Source organism: Oncorhynchus mykiss, chromosome 1 (assembly GCF_057628025.1).
Source record: "Oncorhynchus mykiss isolate SJ-2025 chromosome 1, ASM5762802v1, whole genome shotgun sequence".
NCBI lineage: Eukaryota > Metazoa > Chordata > Actinopteri > Salmoniformes > Salmonidae > Oncorhynchus > Oncorhynchus mykiss.
In genome coordinates this window covers 83,406,670-83,421,601 of record NC_143022.1, presented here as the reverse complement: position 1 = coordinate 83,421,601, position 14,932 = coordinate 83,406,670, and the positions used below count along the sequence as shown (strand labels likewise).

Below are 14,932 nucleotides of genomic sequence, written 5' to 3'. Positions count from 1 at the left end.
AACCGTGTCATACAAACCGTGTCATAGAAACCATGTCATGCAAAACAGTGTCATACAAACTGTGTCATACAAAACAGTGTCATACAAAACAGTGTCATACAAACCAGTGTCATACAAAACAGTGTCATACAAACCGTGTCATACAAACAGTGTCATACAAACCGTGCCATCCAAACCGTGTCATACAAAACAGTGTCATACAAACCGTGTCATACAAAACAGTGTCATACAAAACAGTGTCATACAAAACAGTGTCATACAAACCAGTGTCATACAAAACAGTGTCATACAAAACAGTGTCATACAAACCGTGTCATCCAAACAGTGTCATACAAACCGTGTCATCCAAACCGTGTCATACAAAACAGTGCCATCCAAAATAGTGTCATACAAAACAGTGTCATAGAAAACAGTGTCATAGAAACCGTGTCATACAAAACAGTGCCATCCAAACCATGTCATACAAACTGTGTCATACAAAACAGTGTCATACAAAACAGTGTCATATAAAGCAGTGTCATACAAACCATGTCATACAAAACAGTGTCATAAAAAACAGTGTCATACAAAACAGTGTCATACAAAACAGTGTCATAGAAACCGTGTCATACAAACCGTGTCATACAAACCGTGTCATACAAAACAGTGTCATACAAAACAGTGTCATAGAAACCGTGTCATACAAAACAGTGCCATCCAAACCATGTCATAGAAACAGTGTCATACAAAACAGTGTCATACAAACCGTGTCATACAAAACAGTGCCATCCAAACCGTGTCATACAAAACAGTGTCATACAAAACAGTGCCATCCAAACCGTGTCATACAAAACAGTGCCATACAAAACAGTGCCATCCAAACCGTGTCATACAAAACAGTGCCATCCAAAACAGTGCCATCCAAACCGTGTCATACAAAACAGTGCCATACAAAACAGTGCCATCCAAACCGTGTCATACAAAACAGTGTCATACAAAACAGTGCCATCCAAACAGTGCCATCCAGACCATGTCATAGAAACCGTGTCATACAAAACAGTGTCATACAAACCGTGTCATACAAACCGTGTCATACAAACCGTGTCATACAAAACAGTGTCATCCAAACCATGTCATAGAAACAGTGCCATACAAAACAGCACCATACAAAATAGCGTCATACAAAACAGTGCCATACAAAACAGTGTCATACAAAACAGTGTCATACAAAACAGTGCCATACAAAACAGTGCCACACAAAACAGTGCCATACAAAACAGTGCCATACGAAACAGTGCCATCCAAACCGTGTCATACAAAACAGCGTCATACAAAACAGCGTCATACAAAACACTGTCATACAAAACAGTGCCATACAAAACATTGCCACACAAAACAGTGCCATACAAAACAGTGCCATACAAAACAGTGCCATCCAAAACAGCGTCATACAAAACAGTGTCATACAAAACAGTGTCATACAAAACAGTGTCATACAAAACAGCGTCATACAAAACAGTGTCATACAAAACAGCGTCATACAAAACCGTGTCATACAAAACAGCGTCATACAAAACAGTGTCATACAAAACAGCGTCATACAAAACAGTGTCATACAAAACAGCGTCATACAAAACCGTGTCATACAAAACAGCGTCATACAAAACAATGGCATACAAAACATTTAAGTGCAACGCATGCTTCCCTTTGTGCTGGGGTGTAACCTGACTCTCAGGTCATGATGAGGAGATGAAGGAAACACCCAGTTGTTTGGTTCCTCTGTGTGTAGGGTCAGAGGAAGATGATGATGTGGTGATATCTCTCGCTTTAACAGGGTCTATAGGGGAGTGTCTCAGGGGTTTCAACAACAGGAGATTGGTGGCAACTTAATTGGGGAGGACGAGCTTGTGGTAATGGCTGGAGCGCAAAAAGTGGAATGGTATCAAATACATGGTTTCTGGTTCCAGACATTATTATTAGCAGTCCTCCCCTCAGCAGCCTCCCGTGGCTTCAACACAGCCCCGATTATCAGACGGAGGCCGTTTGAAGCTTTAACAAACACAGCTACCATGTCATCCAGGGACAGCCAGGCTTTCTCTGTGGAGAAGAGAGGTGGACGTTGAATAAACATTAGGCATGGATTGTCATTTTAAGCTAGTACGTTTAGCCTACCGGTATTACTTAGGTGGGCAAAGAATCTAGAGCGCACAAGGACAGCATATAAAACTGAGAAGGTAAGGAAATATTGGGTTTCTGTACTTGTGAAACTGACACACCCAAGCCTGAAGTATAGAGAGTCTGAATCCAGAACCTTTTGTTTAGAGCTATTGATTAAGCAGAGGACACTGGGTATTGTGTGTTTCATCTGAGCATAATGCAGAATCAGGAAGCCCAAAGGCCAATTTACCACCTTGGTTAGAAAGATAAACATATTTCAGTCACATCTACTAGTCTAGTACTGTGAGAAGGCTTTCTCTTGACTGTAGTTATGATTCTCAACAATATACCACTGGCTGTAAGAATATGGAGCGGACGGCTGTTCCACTGAGCTGGAGGATCTTCTCAGCTCTTGGATGCACTCAAGTCTAGCATCTTAGTGGGAACTTTAGAGAACCCGACAATAGACTAAAGTATGCATATATCAGGTGCAAATATGAAAATTAAACTAGCCCAAAGCTAGTACTTTTCAGACAACGTTTCGATCCGAACCGGATCTTCGTCAGGTCTGTCCAGTTCTCCAAATTCTTAAATTCCATCCCTGACCAGGTGCAACACAAATATGTGCACCAACTATCAGGTGCTGTGGCAACACTTCTGGAAGTGTTGAAAATGGGTCCCAGGATGGTGCCCGTGGCTCTGTGGGAGATTGGTTTGGTAGAAGGCCTATGCTCTACCAAAGGAGGTGGATGGTGTTGTGATTGTTATCTCCCCAACTGGGGGAAAATGGCTTCTTCTGCACTTTTAGGAGATTCTCATATCTGCAGCTATAACTTGGGGCAGGAGAGTTGTTTCAGGACTTCAGATATTTTCTCCCATCTTTAAAAGGCCCAAAGAATCATCAGTGATGTCAGCAACATTTAGCTAGGAATAAAATTGCAATGGTATCACAATTATGTTGCAATTTTCAAATTCAAACATTATTTCTGTCGCAGGAGATATGACAGCTCGAGCAGCGGCAATCATTTCTGCGTACTTCTTTACTGCATAATGTGGAAACTGGAGAGCGAAGGATTTCTCTGTTGACACACAAAGACTGACCAATCGGTAGATGTATTCCTAAGTAGCAAGCACAGACTGTCCAATGACGGACGTGCTGGGTGGGTTCTCTCCACTCACCTTCTCTGGGCAGCTCTCTGGTACAGAACCGCGGAGGAGGGCGCTTTACAGAAGGACATTCAGGTTTCATTGATGCACGCTACGCCAGAGACATTTACAAAAAAGAACGAGAGGGAACTTTCGACGCACCACTAGTCCGTCTTCACGCTCTATCTCCAGATTAAGAAGGGTTCAATCGCTGTCCATCTGAAGAGCCATGTCACTTGTTGAAGAATACGAGGAAGGGGAGTATGGGAGAGCGCCGAAGCGACTGAAGACGGCAGAGGTGGAGGAGGGCGAGGAACTGGAGGAGGGAGAGGACTCAGACTCGGAGTCTGCAGGGCTGCTCGGAGATGTAGAGAATGTAGGAGCCGAGAAAAAAGCCCTGTGGACCACAACGAAATACGGACCTGCAAGACGGGTAGGTAGGGAAGCGCGGCCATCGAATATATATCTGAATCTGATCTGTTACAATGTTTCGTAACATTACTAGGATTGTTTGGCAATGGTGACACAGTGGTGACAGTGTTGCTACTGAAATATTAGCCTAGCCTATATATAGGCTATTCATTCATTGTGTTCGTCAGCGTTTGATAACCTGTCTGCCCTTTGCAGTCAAGAGGTCTATTGACAGGCTGTTTCACATGTAGGGTACCCTCACCAGGTAAACATCGTACAATGTATGGGCAGCCTATAGTTATTTTCTACTCTGACAAGGTGTAAATCGTGTTCAGACTAGATGCCCACGTGTTGAAGTTAAACGGGATTGTAATATGATCCAAATTACATGGATTATAACTGATTTATTGGACAATTGATGCATGACATCAAACTGCAGAAAAAGCAAGTGCTTTACAGAGGAGTTGAAACATACTGAACCCTCATTGACTACTGTAGTTTTAGGCCTACTATGATAGTGACATGTCACGAATATTGAATGACATTTGTGAAGTTAGTGATGTCACTTGGCCTAATATCACTGTTATTAGCAATTCATTTAGGAAATGTCCTCTACCCACTGCTTTTTGTAAAAGTACATATTGACATGATGACGTGATTTGCACTGCTTACATAGTCAGTAGACTGTGCTACACTGTCAGTATAGTCTAGTCTTTGGGGTTGCTTACTTTGGATAGGCTACAGATGCGAATGGGAACATCTTCACTTCTGTTGTCTAATGTCTGGAATTAAGTTATGTGAAGAACTGCTCATGCCCTGCAACAGACTTTACCATGATATGAGTAGTTTAGTATAATTAAAAGTAAATAGTCTACAAACGTATAATAAGTCTACAGAAACACGTTTAACCCTGCAGAAGAGAAGTGGACCCCGGCGTGTAAAAGAGGGAACTGAGTCTTTGGATTGTAAACCAGTCTACTGAGTTGTCCAGTGAAACTGAGAATCCTGATGTTTTAGATCTGATTTATCTCACTTCAACCTCCGCGGGGTGCAGAATACAGCCCAGCATGCCTTGCTTTGAGATCAACAACAAACAGCAATGTGGGAAGCGAAACCAGCTCCCTGCTCTGTGTCCGTATCTCTGCTACATTTTCTCCGCAGATTATCATAAACCGGTCCTGGCCTGGGGAGGCATTGAACGCATTATCTAGATTAGCTATGCAGTGTTTTGGTCTTTGCTACCTCAGGCAGTGCAGATCTTTAGTCCGTTGATCGGCTTTTCCCCTTATCACCATGGAAAAGCTACGAGTCTGCCACCGACAAGACAGATTCAGCTGCCTGATGTCACAACCTGCGGTGGAGCACGCACCTTATCTGTGCTCTCTCCCAAATAATGTTTCTACATCAAATGGACGAGCAACAACAACATCCACAGTGGTCCACACATCCACCTGTAGCTAAGAACGTGAACAGTGAACACCTGACAATAGGCTAATGTGATTCCACATTTCAATTAGATGCTGGTTGCCAAATATGCTTCATAGGTAATGTTTTTATTTTTAGGCATATCAGATTCATCCCAATTCAACCTGGACTCAGAACATTTTGTATTATTCTATACGGAAATCTGAGACACTCCATTTAGTATAATATGTTATGTTTCGTATGGTATGTATTCATTTGTGGATGTCCATCATCCATTTTGTATGATATGTTCCGAATTTGCAAAGTGTATGATCAAATCAAATCAAATGTATTTGTCACATACACATGGTTAGCAGATGTTAATGCGAGTGTAGCGAAATGCAATTCCAAAACTACTACCTTATACACACAAGTGTAAAGGGATAAAGAATATGTACATAAAGATATGAATGGGTGATGGTACAGAACGGCATAGGCAAGATGCAGTAGATGGTATCGAGTACAGTATATACATATGAGATGAGTAATGTAGGGTATGTAAACAAAGTGGCATAGTTTAAAGTGGCTAGTGATACATGTATTACATAAAGATGCAGTAGATGGTATCGAGTACAGTATATACATATGAGATGAGTAATGTAGGGTATGTAAACATTATATTAAGTAGCATTGTTTAAAGTGGCTAGTGATATATTTTACATCAATTTCCATCAATTTCCATTATTAAAGTGGCTGTAGTTGAGTCAGTGTGTTGGCAGCAGCCACTCAATGTTAGTGGTGGCTGTTTAACAGTCTGATGGCCTTGAGATAGAAGCTGTTTTTCAGTCTCTCGGTCCCTGCTTTGATGCACCTGTACTGACCTCGCCTTCTGGATGATAGCGGGGTGAACAGGCAGTGGCTCGGGTGGTTGTTGTCCTTGATGATCTTTATGGCCTTCCTGTGACATCAGGTGGTGTAGGTGTCCTGGAGGGCAGCTAGTTTGCCCCCGGTGATGCGTTGTGCAGACCTCACTACCCTCTGGAGAGCCTTACGGTTGTGGGTGGAGCAGTTGCCATACCAAGCGGTGATACAGCCCGACAGGATGCTCTCGATTGTGCATCTGCAGAAGTTTGTGAGTGCTTTTGGTGACAAGCCGAATTTCTTCAGCCTCCTGAGGTTGAAGAGGCGCTGCTGCGCTTTCTTCACGACGCTGTCTGTGTAGGTGGACCAATTCAGTTTGTCTGTGATGTGTTCGCCGAGGAACTTAAAACTTACTACCCTTTCCACTTCTGTCCCGTCGATGTGGATAGGGGGGTGCTCCCTCTGCTGTTTCCTGAAGTCCACAATCATCTCCTTTGTTTTGTTGACGTTGAGTGTGAGGTTATTTTCCTGACACCACACTCCGAGGGCCCTCACCTCCTCCCTGTAGGCCGTCTCGTCGTTGTTGGTAAATATGCCTACCACTAGTGTCGTCTGCAAACTTGATGATTGAGTTGGAGGCGTGCATGGCCACACAGTCGTGGGTGAACAGGGAGTACAGGAGAGGGCTCAGAATGCACCCTAGTGGGGCCCCAGTGTTGAGGATCAGCGGGGTGGAGATGTTGTTACCTACACTCACCACCTGGGGGCGGCCCGTCAAGAAGTCCAGTACCCAGTTGCACAGGGTGGGGTCGAGACCCAGGGTCTTGAGCTTGATGACGAGTTTGGAGGGTACTATGGTGTTAAATGCTGAGCTGTAGTCGATGAACAGCACTCTCACATAGGTATTCCTCTTGTCCAGATGGGTTAGGGCAGTGTGCAGTGTGGTTGCGATTGCGTCATCTGTGGAACTATTTGGGCGGTAAACAAATTGGAGTGGGTCTAGGGTGTCAGGTAGGGTGGAGGTGATATGGTCCTTGACTAGTCTCTCAAAGCACTTCATGATGACGGAAGTGAGTGCTACAAGGCGGTAGTCATTTAGCTCAGTTACCTTAGCTTTCTTGGGAACAGGGACAATGGTGGCCCTCTTGAAGCATGTGGGAACAGCAGACTGGGATAAGGATTGTATTGAGTATGTCCGTAAACACACCAGCCACCTGGTCTGCGCATGCTCTGAGGATGCGGCTGGGGATGCTGTCTGGTCCTGCAGCCTTGCGAGGGTTAACACGTTTAAATGTTTTACTCACATCGGCTGCATTGAAGGAGAGTCCGCAGGTTTTGGTTCCGGGCCGTGTCAGTGGCACTGTATTGTCCTCAAAGCGGGCAAAAAAGTTATTTAGTCTGTCTGGGAGCAAGACATCCTGGTCCGCGACGGGGCTGGTTTTCTTTTTGTAATCTGTGATTGACTGTAGACCCTGCCACATACCTCTTGTGTCTGAGCCGTTGAATTGCGTGCGACTCTACTTTGACTCTATACTGGCGCTTATCCACAACTTGTGGCGTTAGCTAGGCTAGGGGTTAGAGTTAAGGGTAGGAGTTAGGTTAAAGGGTTATGGTTATGGTTAGGAGAAGGGTTAGCTAAAAAGTTAGGTTTAGGGTTAGCTTACATGCTAAATAGTTGCAAAGTAGCTAAAAAAGTAGTAAGTAGTTGCAAAGTTGCTAATTAGCTAAAATTCTAAAGTTGTCCTTGATGCAATTCGAACACACAACCTCTGGGTTGCTAGACATTCGCGTTATTGGTTGTCCGGGATGAGATTCGAACGAGTAACCTTTGGGTTGCTAGATGTTTGCATTAACCGTGACATATCATACTAATTTGGGTCTCGGAGGATTTACATTTACTATTTTACGTCTAGTCTATGAGACCAGGCTGCCCAATTAGGTAGCATAAAGGCCTACCTGATATCTGAGTGCTGGATGCTGATGCTGAGTTTGTGCATGGTTAACACCTGGAATTTGACATGATGACAATTTATTTTTCTCCGTCCTGCCATGTGCTTTAATGGGATTGGTCCCACCATAAACAGTTATGTGGATATCTAAGAAATTGCATATTGATTTTAATTTTCTAATCTGGTATGCAGGCAGCAGATAGTGCTGGGACCTCTCCTCATTGCTGATGTGTTTCGTTGTGTGTGTGAGTGTGTTTGTATGTGCGTGTGCCTGCATGCGTGCGCATGTGTTTGTGAGAGCGACCTTGCAGGCAGCATGGACTGCAGACAGACCAGGTTTGTGTGTGTGTGTGTGGACTGGGTGCTGCTGTGTGATGCAGGGTGACAGGATAAAATGGACTGAGGCTGGGGGTGACCTCCTGAGAGGGCAGAGTGTCTTCTGAATCATCACTACTGGTAATATGACAGCTGGGACTGCTACTGAAAACCAGCCGTGGGCTGGAGAGAGAGAGATAAAGACATAGAGGGAGAGCGACAGAGAGTGATAAAGAGATAGAGAGAGACAGCGAGAGATAAAGAGAGAGAGAGAGAAAGGTTTTAGAGAGAGGGGGCTATAAAACATTTTTGTATACAGTAAGTCAATGGTTTCCCCATCGGCACAGTGACAGAGACAGACAAGTCCATGACGAAATGTCACACCTAAACGATTAGAAAAATACGTTTAAAAATGGTGTTTGAGCCTGTGGCATAGAATGTATTTATATATTAAACCGTCTTTGAAGACGATGGAAAAGAGACTCCTGACGAAGGGAGAGATTAAGCTACCAGCAAACAGAAGGGGGGTTTAAAATAATTTCACTATTCAAATACTATCATGAATTTTTGTCGAAATACATATGTTGTTTTTTTTAACTTAAGTTTTAACATGAGCACTGCTGCACGAGGGATAGAGGCTGGCGCTCTATTGCTGCAGCTGCGGAGGGGCCAGCGTGTGATCGTATGGGAGCGAACAGAAGGAGGGGGAGAGAGAGATGCAGCCAAGGCAACTCGGCTACAGCCAAGACGAGCTAACTTGTAGCAACCACAATGTTATTTATCATCTCATATAACAGTGCCTGTCTTGTCTGGAGAAGCCTAGAGAAGCTAGCTAGCCAGCTATAGCTAGCTAGGCTAATTGAGGCCCATATGCTGCGCTTTCTCTCCAACCCCATTCAGATAAAACAACAGCCTACTGTTGGTTGATCATTGTATCCTACTCCTTCTAATTTCGCTAACCTTTAATTCACAAATTGTATTTATTCTTGCATTGCATTACTGACGCCACTCCACTTGCTACACATTGAGCCTCTTTGGCGCATCAATTGGCCAACATAAACAACAAGCTACATACGTGAAGGCTACCGGTCTTTTAATGGGGCACACGTCATAAAATCTGCACTGAAAGGTTTGTAGTTTTATTAAATTAATAATTTGAAATGTCATGGTATATCCTTGTATGTAAAATTGTCAAATTTATATTTCAATTTAATTTAGAAAAAATCTTATTCAGTGTTAAAATAAGGCCAATATTTTATTTGTCAGACAATTCGAATTCTAATACCCGTCAGATATTGGAATATTGGAATAACCGTGCACATCCCTAGTTGAGACATTCTGCACCCAGTAGAGAAGAGAGAAGACAAGCACAGCACCTCTTCAAGTTGTCTGAAAGTCTGTGGAAGAGACAACTAGACTGTTCCAAATCAAAACCCGATTTCTGAGATTAGCGAAAAACAATATTATTTCAAGACATCATTAAAGCACATTTGAATTTATGCAGTTGGATGTCTTGTTTGATTTCCACTGTAAGCACTGTTTTGATGACGGCTGAGCACGAGTGCATGGTTTTGTAGTGTGAATGTGGTTATGTGTGTATGGTTTGTTCAGTGGTGTAGTTTTGTGTATTTGTTTAGTTTGTGTGTAAAAGGTAAGTGACCTAATGACCTTGACTCAATAGCCTATTTACCAGTGTAAACATTGTAGCCTACCTCGTGTGCCAGAATATATTAAACATTTTAAGTAATATCCAAGGCACAACAAAGGGTCAAAGGTTGAAAAAAAACCCATAAAGGTAAAGATATCAATTTCAAGTTGTTCTTTTTAAGCTGGGGTTATTTTGATAAAGGCGCTCCAAACTAGGTAATTCTAGCAGTGCTGACAGTGTGTGTTTGTGTGTGTGAAGCCTCCTGCTGCTTACAGACCACTCTGTAGAAAGCCTCCCATTACAACCTCCTCCCAGGGAATTTACTCAGTGACAGACTCCAGCTTTCTAGCTTCCATTCCTCCCTTCTTCCTCCCTCTCTCTCCTCTTCTCCCCCAACTGTTAGGTTAGAGAGAATGTGAGAGGGAACTTTGTTCTCATATGTCTCCAGCTTTCCTCCTTTAGGCTGTGAAATGACCTCCTGACTTCTCCTACAGCATCTCAAGTCTTCCACTGTTGCCAGAAGAACAGTGCAAATATGTGTTCGATTTCCCACTGGCTCTTTTGGAGATGTGCGAATTGAATTATTTTTCAAACTGAGAAAGAATTGAGTGTGTGTATAGTGTGTGTGTTGGTGACTGCGTGTGTTGTGTCTGTAATTTTATTTCACTAAGTGTGCTCACCATCTTTTATTAGCTGTGCTCTCCCACAAAGGAACCTGTTGATTTAAAAAAATATATATATACAGTGCCTTGCGAAAGTATTCGGCCCCCTTGAACTTTGCGACCTTTTGCCACATTTCAGGCTTCAAACATAAAGATATAAAACTGTATTTTTTTGTGAAGAATCAACAACAAGTGGGACACAATCATGAAGTGGAACGACATTTATTGGATAATTCAAACTTTTTTAACAAATCAAAAACTGACAAATTGGGCGTGCAAAATTATTCAGCCCCCTTAAGTTAATACTTTGTAGCGCCACCTTTTGCTGCGATTACAGCTGTAAGTCGCTTGGGGTATGTCTCTATCAGTTTTGCACATCGAGAGACTGACATTTTTTCCCATTCCTCCTTGCAAAACAGCTCGAGCTCAGTGAGGTTGGATGGAGAGCATTTGTGAACAGCAGTTTTCAGTTCTTTCCACAGATTCTCGATTGGATTCAGGTCTGGACTTTGACTTGGCCAATCTAACACCTGGATATGTTTATTTTTGAACCATTCCATTGTAGATTTTGCTTTATGTTTTGGATCATTGTCTTGTTGGAAGACAAATCTCCGTCCCAGTCTCAGGTATTTTGCAGACTCCATCAGGTTTTCTTCCAGAATGGTCCTGTATTTGGCTCCATCCATCTTCCCATCAATTTTAACCATCTTCCCTGTCCCTGCTGAAGAAAAGCAGGCCCAAACCATGATGCTGCCACCACCATGTTTGACAGTGGGGATGGTGTGTTCAGCTGTGTTGCTTTTACGCCAAACATAACGTTTTGCATTGTTGCCAAAACGTTCAATTTTGGTTTCATCTGACCAGAGCACCTTCTTCCACATGTTTGGTGTGTCTCCCAGGTGGCTTGTGGCAAACTTTAAACAACACTTTTTATGGATATCTTTAAGAAATGGCTTTCTTCTTGCCACTCTTCCATAAAGGCCAGATTTGTGCAATATACGACTAATTGTTGTCCTATGGACAGAGTCTCCCACCTCAGCTGTAGATCTCCGCAGTTCATCCAGAGTGATCATGGGCCTCTTGGCTGCATCTCTGATCAGTCTTCTCCTTGTATGAGCTGAAAGTTTAGAGGGATGGCCAGGTCTTGGTAGATTTGCAGTGGTCTGATACTCCTTCCATTTCAATATTATCGCTTGCACAGTGCTCCTTGGGATGTTTTAAAGCTTGGGAAATCTTTTTGTATCCAAATCCGACTTTAAACTTCTTCACAACAGTATCTCGGACCTGCCTGGTGTGTTCCTTGTTCTTCATGATGCTCTCTGCGCTTTTAACGGACCTCTGAGACTATCACAGTGCAGGTGCATTTATACGGAGACTTGATTACACACAGGTGGATTGTATTTATCATCATTAGTCATTTAGGTCAACATTGGATCATTCAGAGATCCTCACTGAACTTCTGGAGAGAGTTTGCTGCACTGAAAGTAAAGGGGCTGAATAATTTTGCACGCCCAATTTTTCAGTTTTTGATTTGTTAAAAAAGTTTGAAATATCCAATAAATGTCGTTCCACTTCATGATTGTGTCCCACTTGCTGTTGATTCTTCACAAAAAAATACAGTTTTATATCTTTATGTTTGAAGCCTGAAATGTGGCAAAAGGTCGCAAAGTTCAAGGGGGCCGAATACTTTCGCAAGGCACTGTATATGTTTTTATTAGGATCCCCATCAGCTAACGTTGTAAAGTTAGCTAATCTTCCTGGGGTCTTCCATGAGTTTGATTTAAATGTTAATGTTGTTGAGACCCTGTTTGTTAGGAGGTGTTGAAGTGAACTGTGTATGTGCGGTCTGCCCTATGCCCTTAATGTAGAACTATACTGAACAGAAATATAAAAGCAGCATGTAAAGGGTTATTTCAACTGACGGATTTCCTTAAATGAACTGTGAGTCAGTAAAATTGTTGAAATTGTTGCATGCTGCATTTGTATTGTTCAGTATATGTTGTGTGTCGTAGGGAGGTGCGTGTGTGTGTGTGTGTGCATGCTGAGAAGGTGCGTGTGTGCATGTGTGTGTGCGAGTGCTATGATTCTAGTGTTCTATGCCTGTTACTCACATTTTGTTCATTCCATGTGATTGAGTTAACAGTCTAAAGGTATTTCTGCGCTTTAGAAGTCTGGGTCTTACGTAGAAGCTGTCTTTAGAGTACTAGGAACAATGCTCCTTGTTTTGGTCAATTATTGTGTTTTAGACCGTCACCATGTGATCACATGCTTCAGGGTTTGCAGCTGCTCACATCAGTCACGGCAATTGCAGCGAGTAGAAAAGAAGGATTGATAAAGGCACTGGCTGACATTGTGATTTTGTGTGATTATATGTGTATGTCCAGCATGTGTTCATAGTTTGTGTATTTGTGTGTGTTTAATTAGTTTGTGTATTTGTGTGTTTAATTTGCTTGTGTATTTGTGTGTGTTTAATTTGATGTGTATTTGTGTGTGTTTAATTAGTTTGTGTATTTGTGTGTGTTTAATTTGCTTGTGTATTTGTGTGTGTTTAATTTGCTTGTCTATTTGTGTGTGTTTAATTAGTTTGTGTATTTGCATGTGTTCATAGTTTGTGTATTTGCGTGTGTTTGAATTAGTTTATGTATTTGTGTGTGTTTAATTAGTTTGTGTATGAAAGTATATCATTATAAGTTTCGCATCAACCTTCAATCAAATTCAATCAAATTTATTTTATATAGCCCTTCGTACATCAGCTGATATCTCAAAGTGCTGTACAGAAACCCAGCCTAAAACCCCAAACAGCAAGCAATGCAGGTGAAGAAGCACGGTGGCTAGGAAAAACTCCCTAGAAAGGCCAAAACCTAGGAAGAAACCTAGAGAGGAACCAGGCTATGTGGGGTGGCCAGTCCTCTTCTGGCTGTGCCGGGTGGAGATTATAACAAAACATGGTCAAGATGTTCAAATGTTCATAAATGACCAGCATGGTCGAATAATAATAAGGCAGAATAGTTGAAACTGGAGCAGCAGCACAGTCAGGTGGACTGGGGACAGCAAGGAGTCATCATGTCAGGTATTCCTGGGGCATGGTCCTAGGGCTCAGGTCCTCCGAGAGAGAGAAAGAAAGAGAGAATTAGAGAGAGCATATGTGGGACTCCACAATGACCCCTTCGACTCCACAATGACCCCTTATGCAGATTACTCTGTTCAATTCACAGATAACATGTATTTCTGGAGGTATCCTTCCTGGTCTTTCTTAATGGCGCAGACCAGCTGGATGGTGTGTTTACGGACATATTCAATCAATCCTTATCCCAGTTTGCTGTTCCCACATGCTTCAAGAGGGCCACCATTGTCCCTGTTCCCAAGAAAGCTAAGGTAACTGAGCTAAACGACTACCGCCCCGCCCCGCAGCACTCACTTCCGTCATCATGAAGTGCTTTGAGAGACTAGTCAAGGACCATATCACCTTCACCCTACCTGACACCCTAGACCCACTCCAATTTGCTTACCGCACAAATAGGTCCACAGACGATACAATCGCAACCACACTGCACACTGCCCTAACCCATCTGGACAAGAGGAATACCTATGTGAGAATGCTGTACATCGACTACAGCTCAACATTTAACACCATAGTACCCTCCAAACTCGTCATCAAGCTCGAGACCCTGGGTCTCGACCCCACCCTGTGCAACTGGGTACTGGACTTCCTGACGGGCCGCCCCCAGGTGGTGAGGGTAGGTAACAACATCTCCACCCCGCTGATCCTCAACACTGGGGCCCCACAAGGGTGCGTTCTGAGCCCTCTCCTCTGTACTCCCTGTTCACCCATGACTGCGTGGCCATGCACGCCTCCAACTCAATCATCAAGTTTGCGGATGACACTACAGTGGTAGGCTTGATTACCAACAACGACGAGACGGCCTACAGGGAGGAGGTGAGGGTCCCCGGAGTGTGGTGTCAGGAAAACCTCACATTCAACGTCAACAAAACAAAGGAGATGATTGTGGACTTCAGGAAACAGCAGAGGGAGCACCCCCCTATCCACATCGACGGGACAGAAGTGGAGAGGGTAGTAAGTTATAAGTTCCTCGGCGTACACATCACGGACAAACTGAATTGGACCATCCACACAGATAGCGTTGTGAAGAAGGCGCAGCAGCGCCTCTTCAACCTCAGGAGGCAGAAGAAATTCGGCTTGTCACCAAAAGCACTCACAAACTTCTACAGATGCACAATTGAGAGCATCCTGTCGGGCTGTATCACCGCCTGGTACGGCAACTGCTCCGCCCACAACCATAAGGCTCTCCAGAGGGTAGTGAGGTCTGCACAACGCATCACCGGGGGCAAACTACCTGCCCTCCAGGGCACCTACACCACCCGATGTCACAGGAAGGCCA

General features: G+C 43.4%; 1 protein-coding gene across 1 annotated transcript in view; it reads left to right on the top strand.

The window, feature by feature from the left end:
* The first annotated feature begins 3,249 nt into the window (after window positions 1-3,249).
* LOC110530258 (heterogeneous nuclear ribonucleoprotein L-like) overlaps window positions 3,250-14,932 on the top strand; it is a 70,608-nt gene continuing 58,925 nt past the window's right edge. The window contains exon 1 of the mRNA XM_036986453.2: window positions 3,250-3,715. Within this exon, the coding sequence (XP_036842348.1) occupies window positions 3,512-3,715 (204 nt within the window). The 5' untranslated portion in view covers window positions 3,250-3,511. The remainder of the gene's footprint in view (window positions 3,716-14,932) is intronic.